General features: G+C 38.0%; 1 protein-coding gene across 1 annotated transcript; it reads right to left on the bottom strand.

Moving 5' to 3' along the window:
• Positions 1-297: 297 nt before the first annotated feature.
• LOC140953803 (C-type mannose receptor 2-like) lies at positions 298-4657 on the bottom strand. The gene is made up of 7 exons (XM_073403187.1): positions 4352-4657; positions 3727-3769; positions 3477-3662; positions 2791-2851; positions 2196-2474; positions 1408-1661; positions 298-578 (listed from the first exon to the last, which is right to left on the bottom strand). The coding sequence occupies exons 1-7, from the start codon at positions 4655-4657 to the stop codon at positions 346-348; spliced, it is 1362 nt and encodes a 453-aa protein (XP_073259288.1). The 3' UTR covers positions 298-345.
• Positions 4658-19279: the final 14622 nt, after the last annotated feature.

The following is a 19279-nucleotide window of genomic DNA, read 5'->3' as shown; positions in this document are numbered from 1 at the left end:
GAAAAGGAACAGGGCTGGATTTTCGGCACAACAACAACTTTGCACGTGCATCACCTTTTTTGTACGTAACTTTGCACGACCACGACGTGAAACTGTCTAATTACACGTTTTCTGGAGGACGTGAACGCAAGGAAACGATTTTCTGATTATTATTATTATTTTTTTATTAGTTACAGTCCTTTAGAATTCAACACCAGAAAAACCCACCAACATTTGACAAATTAAACGACACGGAATAACATCGATGAATTTTGAACCAGTGTAAATTTTCTTTTTAAGAGACGTTTTCGCCATCGTCGTCGTCGTCATTACTTAAGCTCCCTAACGGTTTTAAAATTCCTGTCGTCAAACATCCTTTTGACAAATAAATGGAAGTTGTCTTCCACAACTTGTGTCCATCCAGTTGCCTCCGAGAACCACCATTTCTACACAGTTCTGGTAACTGTTTTTGTTGTCTGGTTGGCCGGTAGCCCACTTGGAGTAGGTCAATTGACTTCCATCAGACCAATGGAAAGATCCTTCAGTGACAACATCATTTAACCCGATCCAAACACCACCGTATGGTTCGTTATTTGGATCTGCCGAAGTAAATAAAACATTATGAAGACCAACGCGTTTGAGCTGACTTCTTCATTTGTTCGGAGGTATCATGATTGGTGAAAGTGGTGGCGGGGGAAGAGGCAATTAAGGGGTGGTTTTCCGATTGTGTAAAGAAAGTTTTTGAACCAAAAACGTAACTTGTCGTAAACGTACAACTTTATTCTCGGCTAGAATTTGGCAAAACATGTGCGGTCACGCGCCATGGATCGACATATATCTTCCATATCACGTGACAGCGACGTTCTCTACGATGTTTTTAAGTTCTACCTGACAGAGCAAGTTCGTCAAGTGTTCGTCAAACAGTGCACCTTGGCGTAGCCAATTGGAATTTTCAATTTAAGATCTTGAGTTTCGTTTGTTTGACTGACGACAAAAAAACTTTGAAAACATAAATTAAGGATGTGCTTTTAGCTTGGTAAAGTTTTTCGTCACGCTCCATCTAGTCTCCGATTGGTCAAAATTTTGACAGGTGAATTCATACGTAAAAAATTAATCAGCATCTTCAACTTTGTTTCCCGACAACTAAAACGTCGTGTACTTTTAAGTTTTAAACTTTTTGTGTTGTTTCAATGTTGCCACAACATGAAATGTAGCCGCTATCAAGATTGTTTTGTTGTTCAACGTTGGTTTGATGGTTTTTTAAAATTTATTTGCGGATGAAAAAAGGGTCGCATAAACGGGCGGATCCATATTAGCTGATACATTAGATGGCAGCGTTTTTGAAACTCATGATCTGCTAATTTCTGTGACTTCCTTCTGGGAAGGGTCCCTTGTGAAGGTAGCTACTAAAGGATGTATTAGAATTACCTGTTATATTAGCAATTTCCTCGACAGTAACAGCTCTTCCGATAATCATAAGATCCCTGATATATCCCCTCATGTACGTGGGACCGTCCCTCTTCAAGCCAATGTCGTAGGATGAATGGGAATTGTCTCTCAAGTGCGTACCCGCTGTTTGAGGTTCAGTTCCAATTTTGGAACCGTTCAGCAGGATATAAGCTTCGTTTACAGTTTGGTCCCACGCTACCGCCAAGTGGAACCATTTATCTACAGGGGGTGACCTGCAATATCAGAGGTTGTTACGGTCCTTATCCGTATACAACGATTTTCGTTTGACTTTGAAATGATTGCACACAAACAAAACTGAAACAGAAATGAACGAGAACATAATAATTTGATTAGACTAGCGAACAGAATCAAATACGCCCAGCTTTCGGTTCGTTAAGTGACTGCAGGAGCCCATCAAATGATGGGCTCCTGGTGACTGTGGAGATTTTCTCTTGTGTTACAGCAGACAAAATGAGAGAGTGACATCACTGTTTACCGAAACATTGTTTTTGTTATTCAAATTTGTAACAAGTGAAACAATAAATTATTTTGTTTAAAGAGCCAATGCTGTCCTGGTACGCACATTAATAACAACAGGTGACGTCAGAGTGAGTATATTGTTACGTCACTGTCCCAAACTTAAAAGCACAGTAGTATTTGGATCCGTCATGTGAACATTTTCATCTTCTATCCATTTATTCCTTTTCTTTTTTCTCCCTTTCTTTTCCTTCTCTCAAAATAACTCCAGGTGGTTGTTTAATCCTTACCCTGCTGACAGTTTAGGATTGAATTTCCCGAGGTTATCAAAACCGAAAAAGTCCACTTTGCCGTGTAGGAGAGCATAGAAGAGAAATTTAATGTTTCCATGCCAATCGGAGAAAAGCGGCGAGGGATCACTAACAGGGCTTGGCATTTTGACCCAGCTAGCGATAGTAAAACTTGAAATTCCAAAGTCCACTGCAGGGGTTGTTGCATATTCACCCGATCCATTAAGGTACATAGATTGGAAACCGTCTTCTTCTTTGTATATTGATCCGTTTTTGAGACTGTTTTAACAAAAGGTGGAAACCAACAGGGTGAGACGAGCATTTACTCCAAATAAGGGAAACAATAATTTATAGTTTTTTAAATAAACTTGATTAATTTACAGAAATATAGTTATATTCAATTTTGGTTGTGGACCAAACTTCAGATCATTTTATATAAACTGGTGTATGTAGATACGGCGTAGAAACATTTCTCTGAATTTGCCTTTTGTGAAACTTGGTGTTTCATTCCTTCAGTTGTTTAGTTTAGGTGTTACATATCGCGTCAATGTTTTCTGTTGATGGTGAAAAAGTTAAAAATAAACATTCCACTCACTTCACGTCAGAATCAGTTCCATCCAGTGTCCAGTGTGCTATAATGTCACTTGAATTAAAGCCTTTAGTAGAAAAATAAAAAAGTGCATTTTATACTTTCTGCATTTTACCAAAGGTTATTAGCCACCCGGAAGTGCAGTTTTAAACTTGATTTTACCTAAATTTAATTCGAGTTTTTGAACAGAGTAAACTTGCTTAATTTCTTTGCAAATCAAAGAAATAACCACACAAACAAAAAGCAACTTTGACAATAACAACAACCATAACGGCTGGCTGTGCTAGAGAGCAAGATGAAGTGAATTGCGCGTTTTAATGACCAGTTTGCGTTTTATACCCATTCCGCAGTCTGACTATTTCAAGCTGGCTGGTATTTGAGGTAATTTAATCGATCAAGAAAATGCTAATGGCGGGGGTAGATAAATTACTTTATCGAGAAAATCGAAGCGATTTGAAGTGTTAACCGTTCTTTCCCCCGAAATAGTGGGCATCGGTTAATCGTTTTTATGAACAGGAAGCTCCTTAATTTGAGCCTACCCTCGCCATGCTCATTTAAATAATTAATAAATCAATTAATTAATTAACTATTAATTAAACAAGCTTGGTCAGTAACGCAAAGTAACGTCCATCCAAACTGCTCTGATATGATTTGATCAAGTAAACTGTTAAGCCTTAGTGAATAAATCTAACCTGCAGACGCATTTGGTAACAGCTTTTCAATCAATAAAGAGACAAACTCATTCTTTTCCACGTCGTTGATTGACAAGAGGTCTCCGCCAATAGACTGACAGTATTTTCTTGCTCTTCCCCAGGTCTTCCTCTCCAGAAAAATCTTCAGTTTTTTGGAGTCAAAGAGGAACCAACCATCTGGAAAGGCTGAAAATTTTTATTAACAATTTGCAGCTACATTTTGCTAAAATTAACCAACTTAATGTCTTACCATCTTTGTAAATGCATCGATCTGCCGTACAGTGCTCAATTTCCTACGGTTAAAGCCAAAAGAAGCAATAAGTAATTCTTTTAATCGGCTATCAACTGCATTTTGTTAGAACGTGCGGTGCATCATGAATGTTATGACGCTCTTGTTGATATTCAAGATCATGATAATGATGATGTCGATGTCGACGACAAAATAGAAAGTTAATAAGCCTAAGAAAAAGCGACGACAATGAGATCGTAAACTGTTTGAATCAGCAAAACGTGACCTTTGAAAGAGCATCTCACTTTTTGTTTACCCGTGAGGTCCTCTGAAACTTCCTAATGGAATACTTTATGAAAACATAATGTTATAAAAGCGAGGTTTCTTTTCCTTTCTTAACCTGGTTTCTCCCTATAGGATTCAACTTTCGGAAAACTCGCCTAAGTTTGACAAATTGAAAAAGATTATGAAAAAAAAAAAATCAAGAGGAAATTTAAAGTAAGGCGAATACAAGTTTAAAATTGTTGTTACTTTCAATTGGCCCCAGTTGATGAAAGGTGGATAGCACTATTCACTTAATAAATCTCTATGGTCAATAACCCAATAACGGGGCTGTCCAGCCCATATGTATTGTAATGACGCTTACCGTCATCTGATGGTACCAGTACCCTGCCCGCTGTACTAAATTCTCCGGGTTAGCGGCTCGTGTAGAATTGTTTAGGTCACACTTGATCCAACCTGATGGTAGCGTTTGCGCATGCACGTTGATGGAGAAACAGAGTGGCGTATCCAGGCAATCCTGTTTACACTTGACAGGGTGATCGGCAGTCACTACTGTTATAACATGATTCTCTAAGGCTACACCTTCCTGCTTCACGAATTTACCCATTCTGCAGCCAGCGACCAACGATATACACATTAAGGTTGGCCAGAACATTCTGTAAAAAGACATTTTTGTCGAAGGCTTATAATTGAGGACAAAGGAACTTGGAAAATTGTGAAAAACCCTTCTGTGATCCTCCTTTGGGTTCATTCCTTCTTCTCCCTACTACCTCTAAGCATAATCGCACCCGCAAAAAGGACTAATTTACACCATTTTGCTCAAAATTCAACATTGTCTGGGGTGGGAGGTCGCTACTCTTTCTAATATCACTAGAATGGTCACAACACTTTTTTCACCTCCATTGTAGGTCAAGCAACTAGTTTTAGGCAGTTTTATAGTTATAGCATTTAATGATAAAACGGAAGAACATAATGACCAAATGTTAGCCTACTTTCCTAAAAGCTGTTTTCAATTGGAATAAGCAATAAAAAGTTGCACAGGAGAGATAAAATGAAACATCCTTCCCCCCTTATTTTTTTTTCAATTTTCCTATTGACTATTTTCCAATTCCCCATAATACACTCTGTCTGCCCCCCAAATTTTGCATAAGTTATTGTCTTAAAATGCCCTTGGGAAAATGCAATACTCCCAGGAGCATTTAAAAACAATGGTTTATGCAAAATTTGGGGGGCAAACAGAGTGTATTATGGGGAATTGGAAAATAGGGAATTAATTTATTTATCTATTTAGTTTGTTATTAATATAACCCAACATGAAAACCAACGCTGCTGTAAACAAGCAAATGTTGTTCATTGTCGTTAAAACCAAAATGTAAATATAAGTATCTAGTGGGCGTTCAGGCCAATTCTCCCCACAGTTCAGTAATGCTGCATTTTTTTATTCAACATTTTTACATTGCCCATGATACACAAACAAACAAACTTGAATTTTTTTATATTCAAATTTAAGAGTAGCCTCAAAGGCTAATATTTCTGAGAAGCAACCAAAATTCCTCAAAATACCCCCAAATCTTTGCATAACCATTGTCTTCAATTTCTCTTGGGGTGACCGTAGTACCTAGGAGGAACTCGAAAGAATGGCTATCACAGCAAAGGCCAATGAGAAAATAGCGGTTTCGATGAAGTCGATTAATCCAAAAAGAAAACTCAATAGTTGCATTCTCTTCACCACTGTTAAACCACTGACTCTCTGACATTGGTTGACTGAATTTGCGCAGGTGCAGTGTGTCTACGTCTTTCGTTTGCGACGATATATTTTTAATCATACATTTGTTTATGTATTCATGTTTGTAGAGGTAAAAGATTACTCCCTAGAGTACCGTCAAAAAGGAGGGTTGGATTCAGAGGGGTGGAAATGGATTGATTCTGTGATATTCGTTCCCTCTCTACCTACATGAAAGATTTACAAGGAGGAGCCGTCAGATCAAATTATTCACCAACCTACATTGCTAGTAGTTCATAATGAGGAGGCAAGACGTAAATAATCAGGGAAGGTTTTTGCACCAACCTCTACTCACAAGGCTTTTATACAACTCACAGTTCTACCACTTAAGTTAAATTTACGATGAATGCTTAATGGCTTTAAATTAACCGGAAATATACAACTAAAGAAACTAAAAAAAAATTGCCAAAGAAACTCTCTGGAATATAAACCAAAACATACATGGCTAAAGAGTGTTTATCTAAAGAAAAAAAATAATAAATCATGTCGGTATCTTAATATCTTTGACTGGAAAAAATTGAAGTATTGCAAAGAGATAAAGGTGATAAAAAGTTTGAAATTAAACTTACGTTTTATGTTGCCAAGTGTCTCCTCGCTGTTTCTTTAGAAAACGAGTATCTAAATCTACTAATAATCAATTTGACAATTAAAACCAGCCGAAATTTAATTAAAGGTTGCAATTATTTGCTGGATAACTTGACCATGGTGCGGAAAGATCTGTTGCCAAACAGATTTAACAACATGAATCGGGAGTGGAAGAGGAATACTTTGTTTCTAGTATCCAATATTCAAACTGTCAATATTCAATATTCAGACATCAATATTCAAACCTCAATATTTAATTTTCAAACCTCAATATTCAATATTCAGACTTCCATATTTATCTTATTTTCATTATTTAAACAATTATGACCCCCCTCATTACTCATTGTTTTTCTATAAGAGCCACGTCCGTTATTGCAGGCTACCAAGACACAATACATTCCTTTGCTATGAGTATACTACCTAATCGCAGAGGTCGTTCAGAAAATATCAAATTATAAACAAGACATGCTCCTAGTTACATTGAAAAAGACTATTATCTGTTGGTAAACGTTGGTAGAAAAAGGCTTGACCTGGTTACAAGCATTGGCCCAGTCCCCAGGGAGGGGGGGGGTACTCCCTTATATAAGCGAAATAGGTATGTACCGCCCCATCGGGTCGGGTTTTTGTGCCGTTTCGGTCTGAAAACGTGTATACACTTTGCCCCTTTTGGTCTGAAATTGGGTATAGTTTTCGAGGGAACTACGGGAGTGTATGAACGTATTTATCTTTTCAATTTCAAATGAGGAACAAAGAAAGAGAAATATGCGAATTCGAAATGGGTTTGAAGAATTTTTTTTTGTTTGCGCTCTAATCTGAGTAATGATGACATAATTTCTGCCAAAAGGCCAGGTCTGAAAACGGGTATGGATTTTAGAGGTCTGGTCTGAAAACGGGTCTGGAAAATGACATTTTTTGGTCTGAAATAGCATGTGGATTAGGAGAACCGGGTGGCACAACCCACCAAGAAGACAAGAGTTCAACGAGACTCGAGCGCAAATGGTGTTTTCCTGAAGAGTCACACAAGGAGTGACAAGAGGGTTGTAATGAGACAAGTCTCGTATTACTGCGTGGTCATGACAACTGTCAGTGAGGAGTACTATACTAATGAATCACATAACAAAGCCAACTGTGTGAGCCCACGTTCCTTGACTTACCATAGCCAAGGAACGCAAGCTCATTGGCCGGACCGGCCTGACAAAACATCAGTCGAACATAATGAAACATATCAAGAAATGAGTGAATTTTCTAGAAAAATAAAGATTCATTATTCAAGTACATTTATTCAAATATTCAAACTAATCTAAACTCAATATTCAATATTCCGCTTCCACCAACGAAATGAAAAAAAGTTCAGTCGGATTGGAAAATTTGAATATGGGCGTATTTGGTTTGGAAAGATCTCATTCGCCGTAACTCATCTTTCTACATCAGAGGAAAATTATCTCACACCATTTACTTGTAATCGAACCAGTAATCAATTCATAGTGGATCATAAACATCGGTAAAATAGTCACAAAATATGTTAACTTGAGGCGCAGGTGAATTATTAATTCAAACTGGTTGTATTCCATAGACAAACCAAGAAAACATGGGGTTGCATTCACTTCAAACAACTTGGGACGACAATGTTTATATTATTTTCTTCTGACCATAGTGCATACCTTAGGAGTTATGATTTATCCGGCCCCCGGGTTGCCAGCGCTGAGTCGGAATTTATCACGAATCGAAATGTAAAAGTGGAAAGCAAAAAAAATACGTTCTATTTCTAGGGGCAATTAACGGTTATCTTCGACAAAATAAAGCTTTGATAGATGGTACCAGCATAATTTGGGACATAATTTGTCATAACGAACATTAGTAATTTTCATTTTTTTTTTTTTTAAGAAAAGCACTGCTATCATAATTTGCACTGTGTTTGGCTAGTTTTGCAGAACGGAATTGTCATTTATTTGCAAACAATTTTTTTTTGGCCCGCGATCAGTGTCACAGGCAAATGTAAGAAACAAATTCATTCTTTTTTTCGCTTACTTGTCATATCCATAGGAGCTGGCTCCTAAAGGAAGTGCTCAGGAGTTTTTCCACAGGACTCAACACATGCGCATAACTAGCTCGCTAGCTAGCGTGCTGGTTGTAAATTCTTTGGGTTTTATAGTTGTCAGACAATGGATAATGCACTCTTACAGTTTCTAGATATAAATAGGATAAAATATGTATGCCGTTTACTACATAAATTAGTGCAAATGAAAAGTAAAAAGTAGATTGAAGCATTTTTCGCTAAAATGAGAATAATTTACAAAACTTGCATGATTGTTGGCATAAGCTTAGATATACGAGAACTGCTAGTAGCACATTTTGCTACTTTTGAGAGCACAATCTATCAAAGCCTAAGATATAGTCGCTGCTGCGCGCTCGAGAATTTCGCTATAATCAGTCTCTCCTTCTTAGTAAGTTGGAAAAATACTACTCTTAACTGATAATCATAACAATAATTATTGCTCTCTCTACAAATTGTCTTTTTGAAAACTTTCTTTCCTAAGCCCTAATCCTGACCAGCCGAGATCCCAAATTACTACTTAAAATAACACTGCTTCATATTGCATAAAGTTTATGAAAATAAAAAAATCATTATGAGGTACAGAAATTGCTGACTTAAGACCATTTTTTGCCGCCGATCTAACGCAACATGTTTTCTGCCTTTTCTGTTACTTCCAAGGGGGATACTCAACAAAGTTTTTATACAGGAAGGCTCCACCCAAAGGTCCGACCTCTTGCCCTTTCATATCAGTTCACATATCTACTTTATAATTTTTCGAGTAGATTCCTTGTAACTGCTGTAAATGCACTTTCCTCTCTTGAATTTTCCACAGCCATAAAATGGATCTGCTAGCCCTTTCTGGGATTTTTACCGGGCTGAAATGGCAGATTTCCAACCCTTTTATTTACCAGGGGCACCCAATGACGGTTTTTTGGCTATCCAGAATACTTAAGTTTTAGATCTCTAGAAATGTATTCTAAGTGACGCTAAACAAATTTCATCTGTTTGGTCATCCTAGGAATCAGTATTATTTTCACGAAAATTTTAGCTGAAATTTAAAGTTTTACGAAAGTGAGAATTTTTATGATTCCGAAAATTTTATGTTTCCTTTCTCTACGAAAAATAGCTTAACCCGGGGAGTGAAATGGGGAAAAATTAAACTTCAGATTATCTTAGGGAATTCATTATAGATAAGCTTCAAAAATTGTAAATGAGAGGAACGGTCCTACAGAAACTTGTAGCCTTCCTCGATCGAGCTATAGAAAATTCTAGGCAATTTTTGCTTCTGCTAACAGATATTTGACAGAAAACATTCATTGGGTGCCCCTGATTTTCTTCAACTACAAAGTATTGAAATACTTTCGCTTTTCATATACGTGAAGCCTGAAAAAGGTACCCCTTTCGGGCGGAGCCTCCCCGTATAGGCCATTATATGGGCTCTCATTACGTTGGCAAGTGTTTGAATCACCTAATTGTCTTCACCAAGGGCTTTCTCGCTAAAAATGATCCTACCTAACAAAAGAGCCTGGAAAGCAAACACGTAGGTAACAATTTTTGTCTCTAAATACTATTTGCATCTAAAAATCAATATTCTTTTTATCGTCTAAGTCACCTGAAGTGCCCTACAAAAAGACGGAATTTAAGATAATCGTTTCTAGGGTACTAGTGCTAAACGGTTGAAATAACAGTGATCTCGGCAGAGGTCAGTTTCCCTAGAAAGTTATTTTTTTTGGTGAAAAAATTATAGAAGAAAGGAGTTGCTGGACGAAGAACGCATTTTAACATGTTGGGTAACGTTTGATTCAGTTCGAAGATACCGAAAATTAAAAATGAAATGTAAACAGGAGGGAAACAAAACAAACCAAAAATAATATAATAAAACAAAACATAATAAAACTCTAGATTAATCATTTGAAGACAACATTGCAGGACACAAAGGTCTGTTTCCATCTCTTGTAGATATCTCAACGTGACAGAGACTCAACGGAACCAAGCTGACTGGTTTTCGATTTGATATGTTATTGAGATTTTGCACGGAATTTCTCTTTTTTGTCGTTCGTTTTTTTTTTTTACTTTTATTTATTAATTGCTTTTCTTTATTTCGTTCAATGAAGGATACTAGCGGTAAATGACAACGGAAATTAAAGTAACCCTTCTACAAAAATGCCCCCATTTTAATTAATATGACTTACTAGGTCAAACAATTTCATTTTCAATAACGACCATTGATAAACGACTCAAATGAATATATTAATTGGGACTGGCGAATATTAATTAAGTTTGTATCTTAAGATCCCCAGGGAGATACGTTTTTCCAAAGACTGTCTGTATGTCAGTACGCTGTTATCAAGATGATTTTCAAAAATCCTCGCTGACTGTGATGTTATAATGGCTTGGAAGCAAGTTGTTGATTTAAAACCATCAGTTAGATAAAACAGTTCAATTTCGTCTGTTTTGGTTTTTGCATTCAAGCAACGACCTGAGGTGAAAGGTTCGTGATTGAATATCACTAATTATAATCAGAAAGGGCTTCGGCTTCGTATATTATTTATTTTTATTTCAACGGTATTTGTCCCCTTTAGGAATTGAAGCGGTCTTTTTGTAAGTAAAAACTAGGTAGTTATTTAAAACTAAACCCAATTGATATTAAAGCTTTTGAATTTAAAAATTTTCCTTCATTTTCCTGTAGGTTGTTTTGGTGTCACCGAAAGGAGAGCTCATTAAGATGAAACTTCATTTCCTCTTTTATATTTCCTTGGTGCAGTCCTGTGGCAGGTTTGTCTTTATAGGCGAGAAACACATTGCCTTATTTGGACACGTGATCCAAATCATTACAACACCTCACCAAGAACTGTGCCTTTATAAGTGTTTGGAAACCTCTCAATGCATGTCAGTTAACAAGTACGAAAACGAGTCTGGAGTGTTTTACTGTGAGCTTAACAAATCAGGCAAGGAAGCAAGTCCAAATGACCTAAAACCGAGGCCAGGATTTGTTTACCTGCAAACAGTAGTAAGTTTATGGACATGTAACACTATCTCTGTGATTTTTTTTAAAGACTTTTCTTTTTTAGCTTGTCAATAATGAATTTGAAAATGCGTCTAACGTTTTACTTGTTAATGTTTCTTGGCTCGATTGTTGTCAATAAGAGAGTTGCCGCCCAATGTAAGGGAATTGGGATTCCGGAATCCCGCAAAATCATGCTTGAGTATCCGAAATCCTGGGCTTTGGAATCCGTAATACAGCTCAATGAATACGAAATCCCACTAACAATTGGAATCCAGATTCCAAGTTCCACTGACAGAGACTGGAATCCAGTACCTGGAATCCGGAATCGACGGTGTGGAATCCAGAATCCAAGACTGTCTTGGATTCCCTTACATGGAGTGAGAGTTGCATCGAAAGTGTAAGTGTAAGTAGTGTCACGTGACATTTGGAGCAGGCGTAACATTCAGTACATTGGTGGTAATGACTAATGTCTGAAAAATAGTTGTGTACTGCCGCCCCCACCTCACCCCTAAGAAAATAGAGAAGAGGGACGTCTGTGTCGTTCTATTGCGACAGTAATATCGGGAAGTTTAAGCAACGACGTTTTTGAGTGATGCACGTCAACCGGAAATGGACTTTTTGCAATCTTGGGCCGTGGTTTTGAACAAATTTTCTAGCAAGGACTCACTTCCGGTAGACGTGCGTCTCTCAAAAACACCTTTGCTTGAGGAATGGGGGCGACTGTACACAGGAAAAGTCAACGTTAGAATCAACGTGAATGGTGTATAACCAGTTCGTAGCATGACGTCACAAAAAGTGAATTAATAGGTAACTTTGTGCTTGAATGTTAATACAATTATTTTCAGGAAGTGGAACACTGTACCGATGACAGTCTTTGCCATCACAAAAGAGGTATTAAAAGTAAATAGGTACTATTAGCACGATTAGTTCTTGGCTTACTGTAAAGAAAACTCTGCAAGGAACTCTGTTTAGTTCGGTTCTGATTTGCTTTGATTATTTTTTTTTTCTGTTGTCTGTGTGACATTTTGGACATTTTTTAAAGAAAAAAAAATAAAAAAAGGGGTCAATTAGAGGCCGTTTGCAATGGGTTGGTATTTTTAGAGGTGGGCATGGCATCATATATCACGTATATCAAGCATGAGACGCCGTGTTTCATCACCAGATGAAACATAGAGAAGAGAGTTGAAAATACGACGCGCAGCGAAGTATTTTTGATGAACTTCGGGGTGTTTCATCTGGTGATAAATCACTGTGTCGAATGCTTGATATTAATTCTTAAATAAAATGATTTTAAAAGGAGAAATCAAGGACGCAAAAATGAGCAGTTTTTCATCGGATTTCCAAACACTCATTAAACATCAATTTTCCTTTGTATTGTCTTTATGAATTATTAATGAGTTTCAGCAATTTCCATCCAGCAATGTTATCAACTTCGCTTAGCAAGGTCATCGATAAGTCCGGGGATATTCAATTATCCAAAAGTAAAAAAAAAAAAGAGTGCACTACAGAAAATAGACGAGAAATTGACATCTTAAATCTCGAAGTTCCTTCTACTCAGACACACCTTTACACGATTACATTCCTAATAAGTAATAACTAATTTTGACTTGTCTTGCTTCTGACCAATTTTCTATCAATCCCCTGATTAGACTTCAGGGCCCAGTTTTTCAAAAGGTGGATAAGGTTATCCACCTGGTCCCCGATGTTCAAACGTTGGATAGTGCTATCCACCGGATAAATCACTATCCAGCAGATAAATATTAGGGAAACCGATTACATTATCCATTGGATAGAGATTTATCCATTGGATAGCTATAGCGTTATCCACCTTTCGAACAACTGGAACCTGGCCTTGGTTGTTCGAAGGCTGGATAGTGCAATAAGTTTCCCCTGGATCATTCTCTCTTGGTTTCCCCAATACTTATCCACTGGATAGTGATTTATACGATGGATAGGGCTATCCAACTTTTGAACAACGATTGGATAAATCTATCCAGTGGATAGTGCAAGTGGTTTCCATAATACTTATCCACTGGATAGTGATTTATCCGGTGAATGGTGCTAGCCAGCTTTTGAGCAACTGGGACCTGTCTCGTATTTGTATCTCGCCTTGAACTGCATTATTTGTTTTGTTTTTTTTTGTCTTGGTTGCCTTTTGATTAGCCCTCCCAAATGGATGGTTCCAATTCGGTTCCAAAGTATACAAGTTCTTTCACGAGAGGAAGAATTGGAAAAACGCAGAACAGGTTTGCCAAGCAGAGGGTGGAAATCTAGTGAGTTTTACGAGCGAAGTTGAGAACAAATTTGTTTTCGATATGTTCGCAAGGAATACCACTAACGATACCGCTGCAGGTGAGAATTTTTATAACTAAAATGCGCTGAACGCTGGGTGTGATGTGATTGGTCCTTTGCTTGTGTAATATGGAATCCGGAAAAACATTGCCTGTGGAATCTGGACTCTAGGAATTTTTTTCCGGGGAATCCGGAATCCTGGGCTTTGTAAAACCGTAATCCATCTCAGGGAATCCTAAATCCCTCTAACGATTGAATCCAGAATCGAAGTTCCTCTCACAAAGAATCCGGAATCCACAGCGTGGAATCAAGAAAAAAAGACTGTCTTGGATTCCCTTATCTTAGAAGAGACACACGAATGACGTCACAGGGAAACTGTTCTTTTTTTTGGTCCTACATGGCAAGCGGTTGAAAATTTAGAGGTCGTTTCAAATTGAGCCTAGTAAAGGCATCGACTGATACAATCAAGCTTAAGGGGAGCTATTTACGAGTAAGAAAAAAGAAATAGCTCCTATGCTGACCAATACAAGTCTATTTCTTGAATTGTGCTTAATTCACAGTTTCGATCATTTACCAAGCTTTGGCAATATTTTCCTGGAACATTTATTATTTCTCTTCAGAAAAAAAGTGTTATTTTCATCTTAATTGTCACCACCACTAACAGAGTCTCTTCATTTGCAGAGACATATGATTTGATCGCTCACTGGAAACTTGATGGCACTGACAATGATATCACGTATGATTTCTTTCTTATTCGTAAGTTACCGTAAAATTCCGAAAATAAGCCCTTCCATGTATAAGCCCCTCCAAATATAAGCCCCCCAAACCGGTAACGCAAAAAACCCTCCGTTAAATCGCCCCTCCAAATATAAGCCCCCCGGGGGCCTGTACTTGGAAAATTGCCCCCAAATACAAAGTAAACAAAGCAAAAACTTTAAATTTACTTCCAACTATAAGGCTAGCCCTATCGATTTTGAAACGCAAATTTTTTCTCCGTACATAAGCCCCTCAAAAATATAAGCCCCGGGGCTTATTTTCGGAATTTTTCGGTATTATATGAGTGGGACATTCAATGGCACGTATATGCTGCACAATACCTTTTTGGTCTATGAGTTTATCTCTTAAAAACACAACCTTGGTTAAAACTATAAGTTCTCTGAGGAAATCTAATGTTACATTTTAAAAAAATTCCTTCCATTTCTCCACTTGGCTGTGTATTATTATTGATCAAATCCAGAACAAACAAGTTGCATACAAGCCGTAGTCGAGTGGGACACATATGTTTTTACGCACACTGCATTACTATCGAGTCAAAATCGAATCTCAGAGTCTTATGAAATCTTTAAGTCCTGTTATCATGACTACTATTCAGGTTATTATTATTATTATTATTGTTATTTTCAAACAGCTTAGAAAATGGTGCAAAATACCTGAATGAAACAGGAAGGACGTACTTGTATCTTAATGGAGCAGGAGCATATGCCACGACACCAGCAAGAAATTTTCGCGAAGGAAGCTTTACGATTGCCTGCTGGGTGAAACTCCTCAATCCTGTGACCAGTGAATCAGCAATATATTCCATATGGCCGAAGAACGAAAAGCAGTTTCTGTTTCAGGCCTCGACGTATGGAAAAGTGGGATTTGCAGCTTTTAATAGTGACACCGGCTTTGGGCCCGTTTTAAGAGCCGGGTAATAATCTCACAATTCAATAGGCCATTTCCGAGCTGCCCCAAGCCTCTCTTTCAAAGCGAGGCTAAGTGCTAAGCCATTGATATGAAAATGATATTTTTATTCTCATGCAAATATCATCCTCATCATCTACTGCTTATCCTGGTGGACGTCGCATCTTCGACATCCCAGCGGAAACGACTTCTGTCAAGTGCCCAACGTCCAACTTCTGTTATTGACCTGTCAAAGGTGTCCCATATTTCCCTTTCCCACTGCCTTCTCGGTCTTCTTCTTTCATGCAACTATAACTAAGGTGAAAGGTTTTCCACTTAGACTCTTTTTGAAAGTCAGAGTTTTTGGAACTCAAAAATGGCCTATTGCGATCTGGTGATAAGATATTCTCTAGCTTCAGCAAAATAAATACTGTACAAGAAGTTTAGGTTTTAATTTGTTTTTGGTGGGGAGAACCCAACTAGCCATCGGGCTTATGGGAGAGTTCAATGTAAAAACTTGATGGCGGATTGTATGTGTTGTGTCAACTAACTGTCTTTAGTAAAATCCAACTAATGGTCTATCATCAATGCTGCGTTCTGATTGGTTGAGCTACTAATGGGCCATATGTTATAGCCCACGAGTAGCGAAAAGCGCCGGCTTTTTAGCGGCAAAAAAGGATTAAAGTCTAGCTTTAACTAGCTAAAAATGTCTTGTCTCGATAGTTTTGACCAACTAGTTGGATTTTACTAAAACAATTATTCCCCTCGCCCTCATGGCCTCTGAGTCAATAGCTCATTCGGCCTTCGGCCTCATGGGCTATCGATTCATAGCCCATTCGGGCTCGAGGAATAATTGTTAATAATTCCTTAGCATTGTTGATCGCATATAGCACACAATTTTACAATTAGAAAAAAGTTTCATGGATGATATACATGCAAGGGTAAATACTTTTAAGTACTAAAAGTACCAAATGTGTTTTGAGAGCAATGTTTGCATGTCGTTTAGTGGTTAACTAAACAGTCATTAGTTATTTCTTTGAAGATTAATTGTCCCTATTTCTAAGATCCCGACCAACTAATTTTTTGAAACGAAAACGACGAGTTTTCGAAAAGTTCTCGAAAAAGGAGTACCAGGTAAGATGGAAGTCAATCGTTTTAGTGTGAATAGGCAAGAACGGGGGTCTTCGGAAATGCACGGCTTTTTGGGCAGACCATGATTAAATGCTCAAAAATCGCGGGAAAAGACGAGAATATTGATAACACACATTCAAAAATAGCCTGGAAACGAGAGGTGTCAGCAGACTGGAGGCGTTTTCGACCTCTAGAACTAACGAAACGGAGGTTCAAAAACGACGCAAAAACGCTAATATGAACCTGGGAGTTTCGTTGCGTGCTCGTGTGTGTTTTGTTGTTGTTGTTGTTGTTGTTAATAAATAAAAAAATAAATGCACTTTATTTGAGTGTCAACTAAGTGTTGATATTGTTGTTGTTTTTAACAAGGAAACTAGGGCGCTTGAAAACACTTAAGTATGGGTAAGATCTAAAATCACCCCGTGATAATCGCTTCACATTTACTTAACGATACAAATCGCCGATGATAAATCGCCTTTTATGTCAAATAGAGACATAACTTTTAAAAAATGTCTTTACAGCCAGCCTCCGATTGGTGCATGGTTTCATGCAGCTGTGGTATGGGATCGAGTAACCAATGAGGTCAGTCTTTTTCTAAATGGCACGAGGGTGGGAACAAGTGTTGTGCAGGCACACTGGTACCTAATTGACAGATCTCACTTGGTCCATCACATTGGTCTTAAGGCGGATAAGGACCAAACACTCCACGGATACCTGGGAGATCTTATGGTGTTGGGCGAAGCTCTTAACGAAACTGGCATCAAGAGGATATCAGGTACGTAACGCTTAACGTAGGAATCTAAATACGTCATAGGTATGTATGATTGGCATGATAACCAGATGTAACAAAAATAAATTGATCTACCTGTGTTAATTGCTCAGTTGGAGAGCTATTAAAAAGAATGAATCTTAAGTATATTCCAGATGGTGGGCATTTCCAATGACTTCATAGTTTCCATGGTATTTACATAACCATTTTGTAGAGCATTTCACCGGCTGCTCTATAATTTATAGACTCGATTACCACTCGCTGTTCGGGAACTGAGCCCGCGCTCCTCCTCCTCCTCTCTTCTCGGGGAGGAACGAGAGAGCAGCGGAAATCGAGCCTACGTAAATTAGACTGCTTTTGATATTTTCAAAAAACAGCAAAATTCTAAAGGCCTTTGGAACCATCCTCCCAGTACACCCCGGTGGGTTGGGGGGGGGGGGGTTTAAACATGATCCGAGGCCTAAAATTTTACTTATACTTTATAGAGCGTTGCGAAAAATAAGAAAGCGTCTACATAAGAAAAGAGTTTAGCTCCCAGAACATCGCTTTGGGACACCAACATGACCGCCGTTTCATTATTTTGAGACACCAACATGGACGACGTGACGTCATGTAAAAAGGCTTTTTTATAATTTGTTTCCTTTTTTTTACTGTTGATTTTGTCAGATGACTACGAGAAAGACAGAGGGATATGGATTGGGTTGCATGACGTTACAGGCTCAGGATCATACCGGTGGGGCGACAGTACGGATGTTGTTTACACTAAATGGGCATCCGGGCAACCTGACCGCCGTGACAACAGTCAGGAGTGCGTGAGAATAATGTATCAGGGTTCTGGATACTGGGAAGACATTAACTGCAACCGCCAACTACCGTTTATTTGTCAGAAATTTGCATAAAAATTACATTTTGTTAATCTCTTCTCCTACATTCAATCGGATGATTTTTTTCTCTTTAATGTATATGTCATCCCTACATTCTAGAAAAACATTGAAAAGTAAGTTCAATACTGTGTTTTGTTTTGTTCTGTTGTAATTTTTTTTTAACCCTTTAAGCCCTAAGAGAAATTTTCTCCTTGTAATGTCAATGCTTTGTAAAACAGAGTGGTCATGAGAATTACGGATATGATCACTCAAGATGAATTTGCTTGATATTTTGTCAACTTCTCCCCACTTCTTCTTTGCGAAATAAATAGGGGCAACAAATGAGAATCCAAATTTTGATCTTAGGATGTAAAGGGTTAAGTGAGAAAAACCTCCCCGAGTTATCGAAAGGTCTAACACACCACCGACTGAAGCATGTTTACAATATAGACCTTGTCACGGTTTCGGAACCCATCTTGACGACTAGTATTAAAAAGCAACCCCGTGAGAAATTACAGTGTTTGTATGAGAATCTAATCATTTCCGTAAAACGGCTGTTCTGAAAAAAATATCAGTTGTAACACAAAGCTTCACTCCTAAGGAATCTACTGAAAACAATTGAGAGCGTTACATGCGCTAGAAGACCTAGAACCACTTTTTAAAATTTTCTATAGATTTGTCTGTAAGAAAGTCCCGGGAAAAATTACAGACAAATATATGAAAAATCTAAGCAAGCCTCGGGAGAATTTTAAGCACAGGTACGCCCCCAAACTTTTTTAGCACAATCTCTTGCTTTCTAGCTTTAGTTTACAATTCACATTTTTCTCAGAACAGCACCGTCTAGCACTATTGCATCAATATCATGGAAGGGGAGAGGGAGGGAAGGGAGGACAGTCTATACACAGGAGCAGCTTTGAGAGGCGCCCTTTACCCAATCATGGCGTGACTATAAGCTAGGTATTATTAAGTACAAGTACTGTATTACTTTATGAATTGCACAAGATTTCCGTTCATTGCAGTACTTTTCTTTTGAAGAAATACTTTATCATCAAGGCGATCGGGTGGTTCGCCAACATCACGAGGATTAAATTGACAAGATTTTGTTGACACGTGGGTGTAGATTCACTGGATGTTTATCGGCACCGAAATTACTATAACGGCTGTC

The sequence above is a fragment of the Porites lutea genome, chromosome 12, assembly GCF_958299795.1.
Source record: "Porites lutea chromosome 12, jaPorLute2.1, whole genome shotgun sequence".
Taxonomy (NCBI): Eukaryota; Metazoa; Cnidaria; class Anthozoa; order Scleractinia; family Poritidae; genus Porites; species Porites lutea.
Note: the sequence above shows the minus strand (reverse complement) of the source record. Positions and strands in the feature narration are given on the sequence as shown.

Coding starts and splice junctions, on each gene's coding strand:
- LOC140953803 (XM_073403187.1), bottom strand. CDS start 4,657: ATGTCTTTTTACAGAATGTTCTGGCCAACCTTAATGTGTATATCGTTG. Junction 1,662..2,195: donor AATCCTAAACTGTCAGCAGG/GTAAGGATTAAA, acceptor CTGATATTGCAG/GTCACCCCCTGTAGATAAAT. Junction 579..1,407: donor GGAAATTGCTAATATAACAG/GTAATTCTAATA, acceptor TTACTTCGGCAG/ATCCAAATAACGAACCATAC.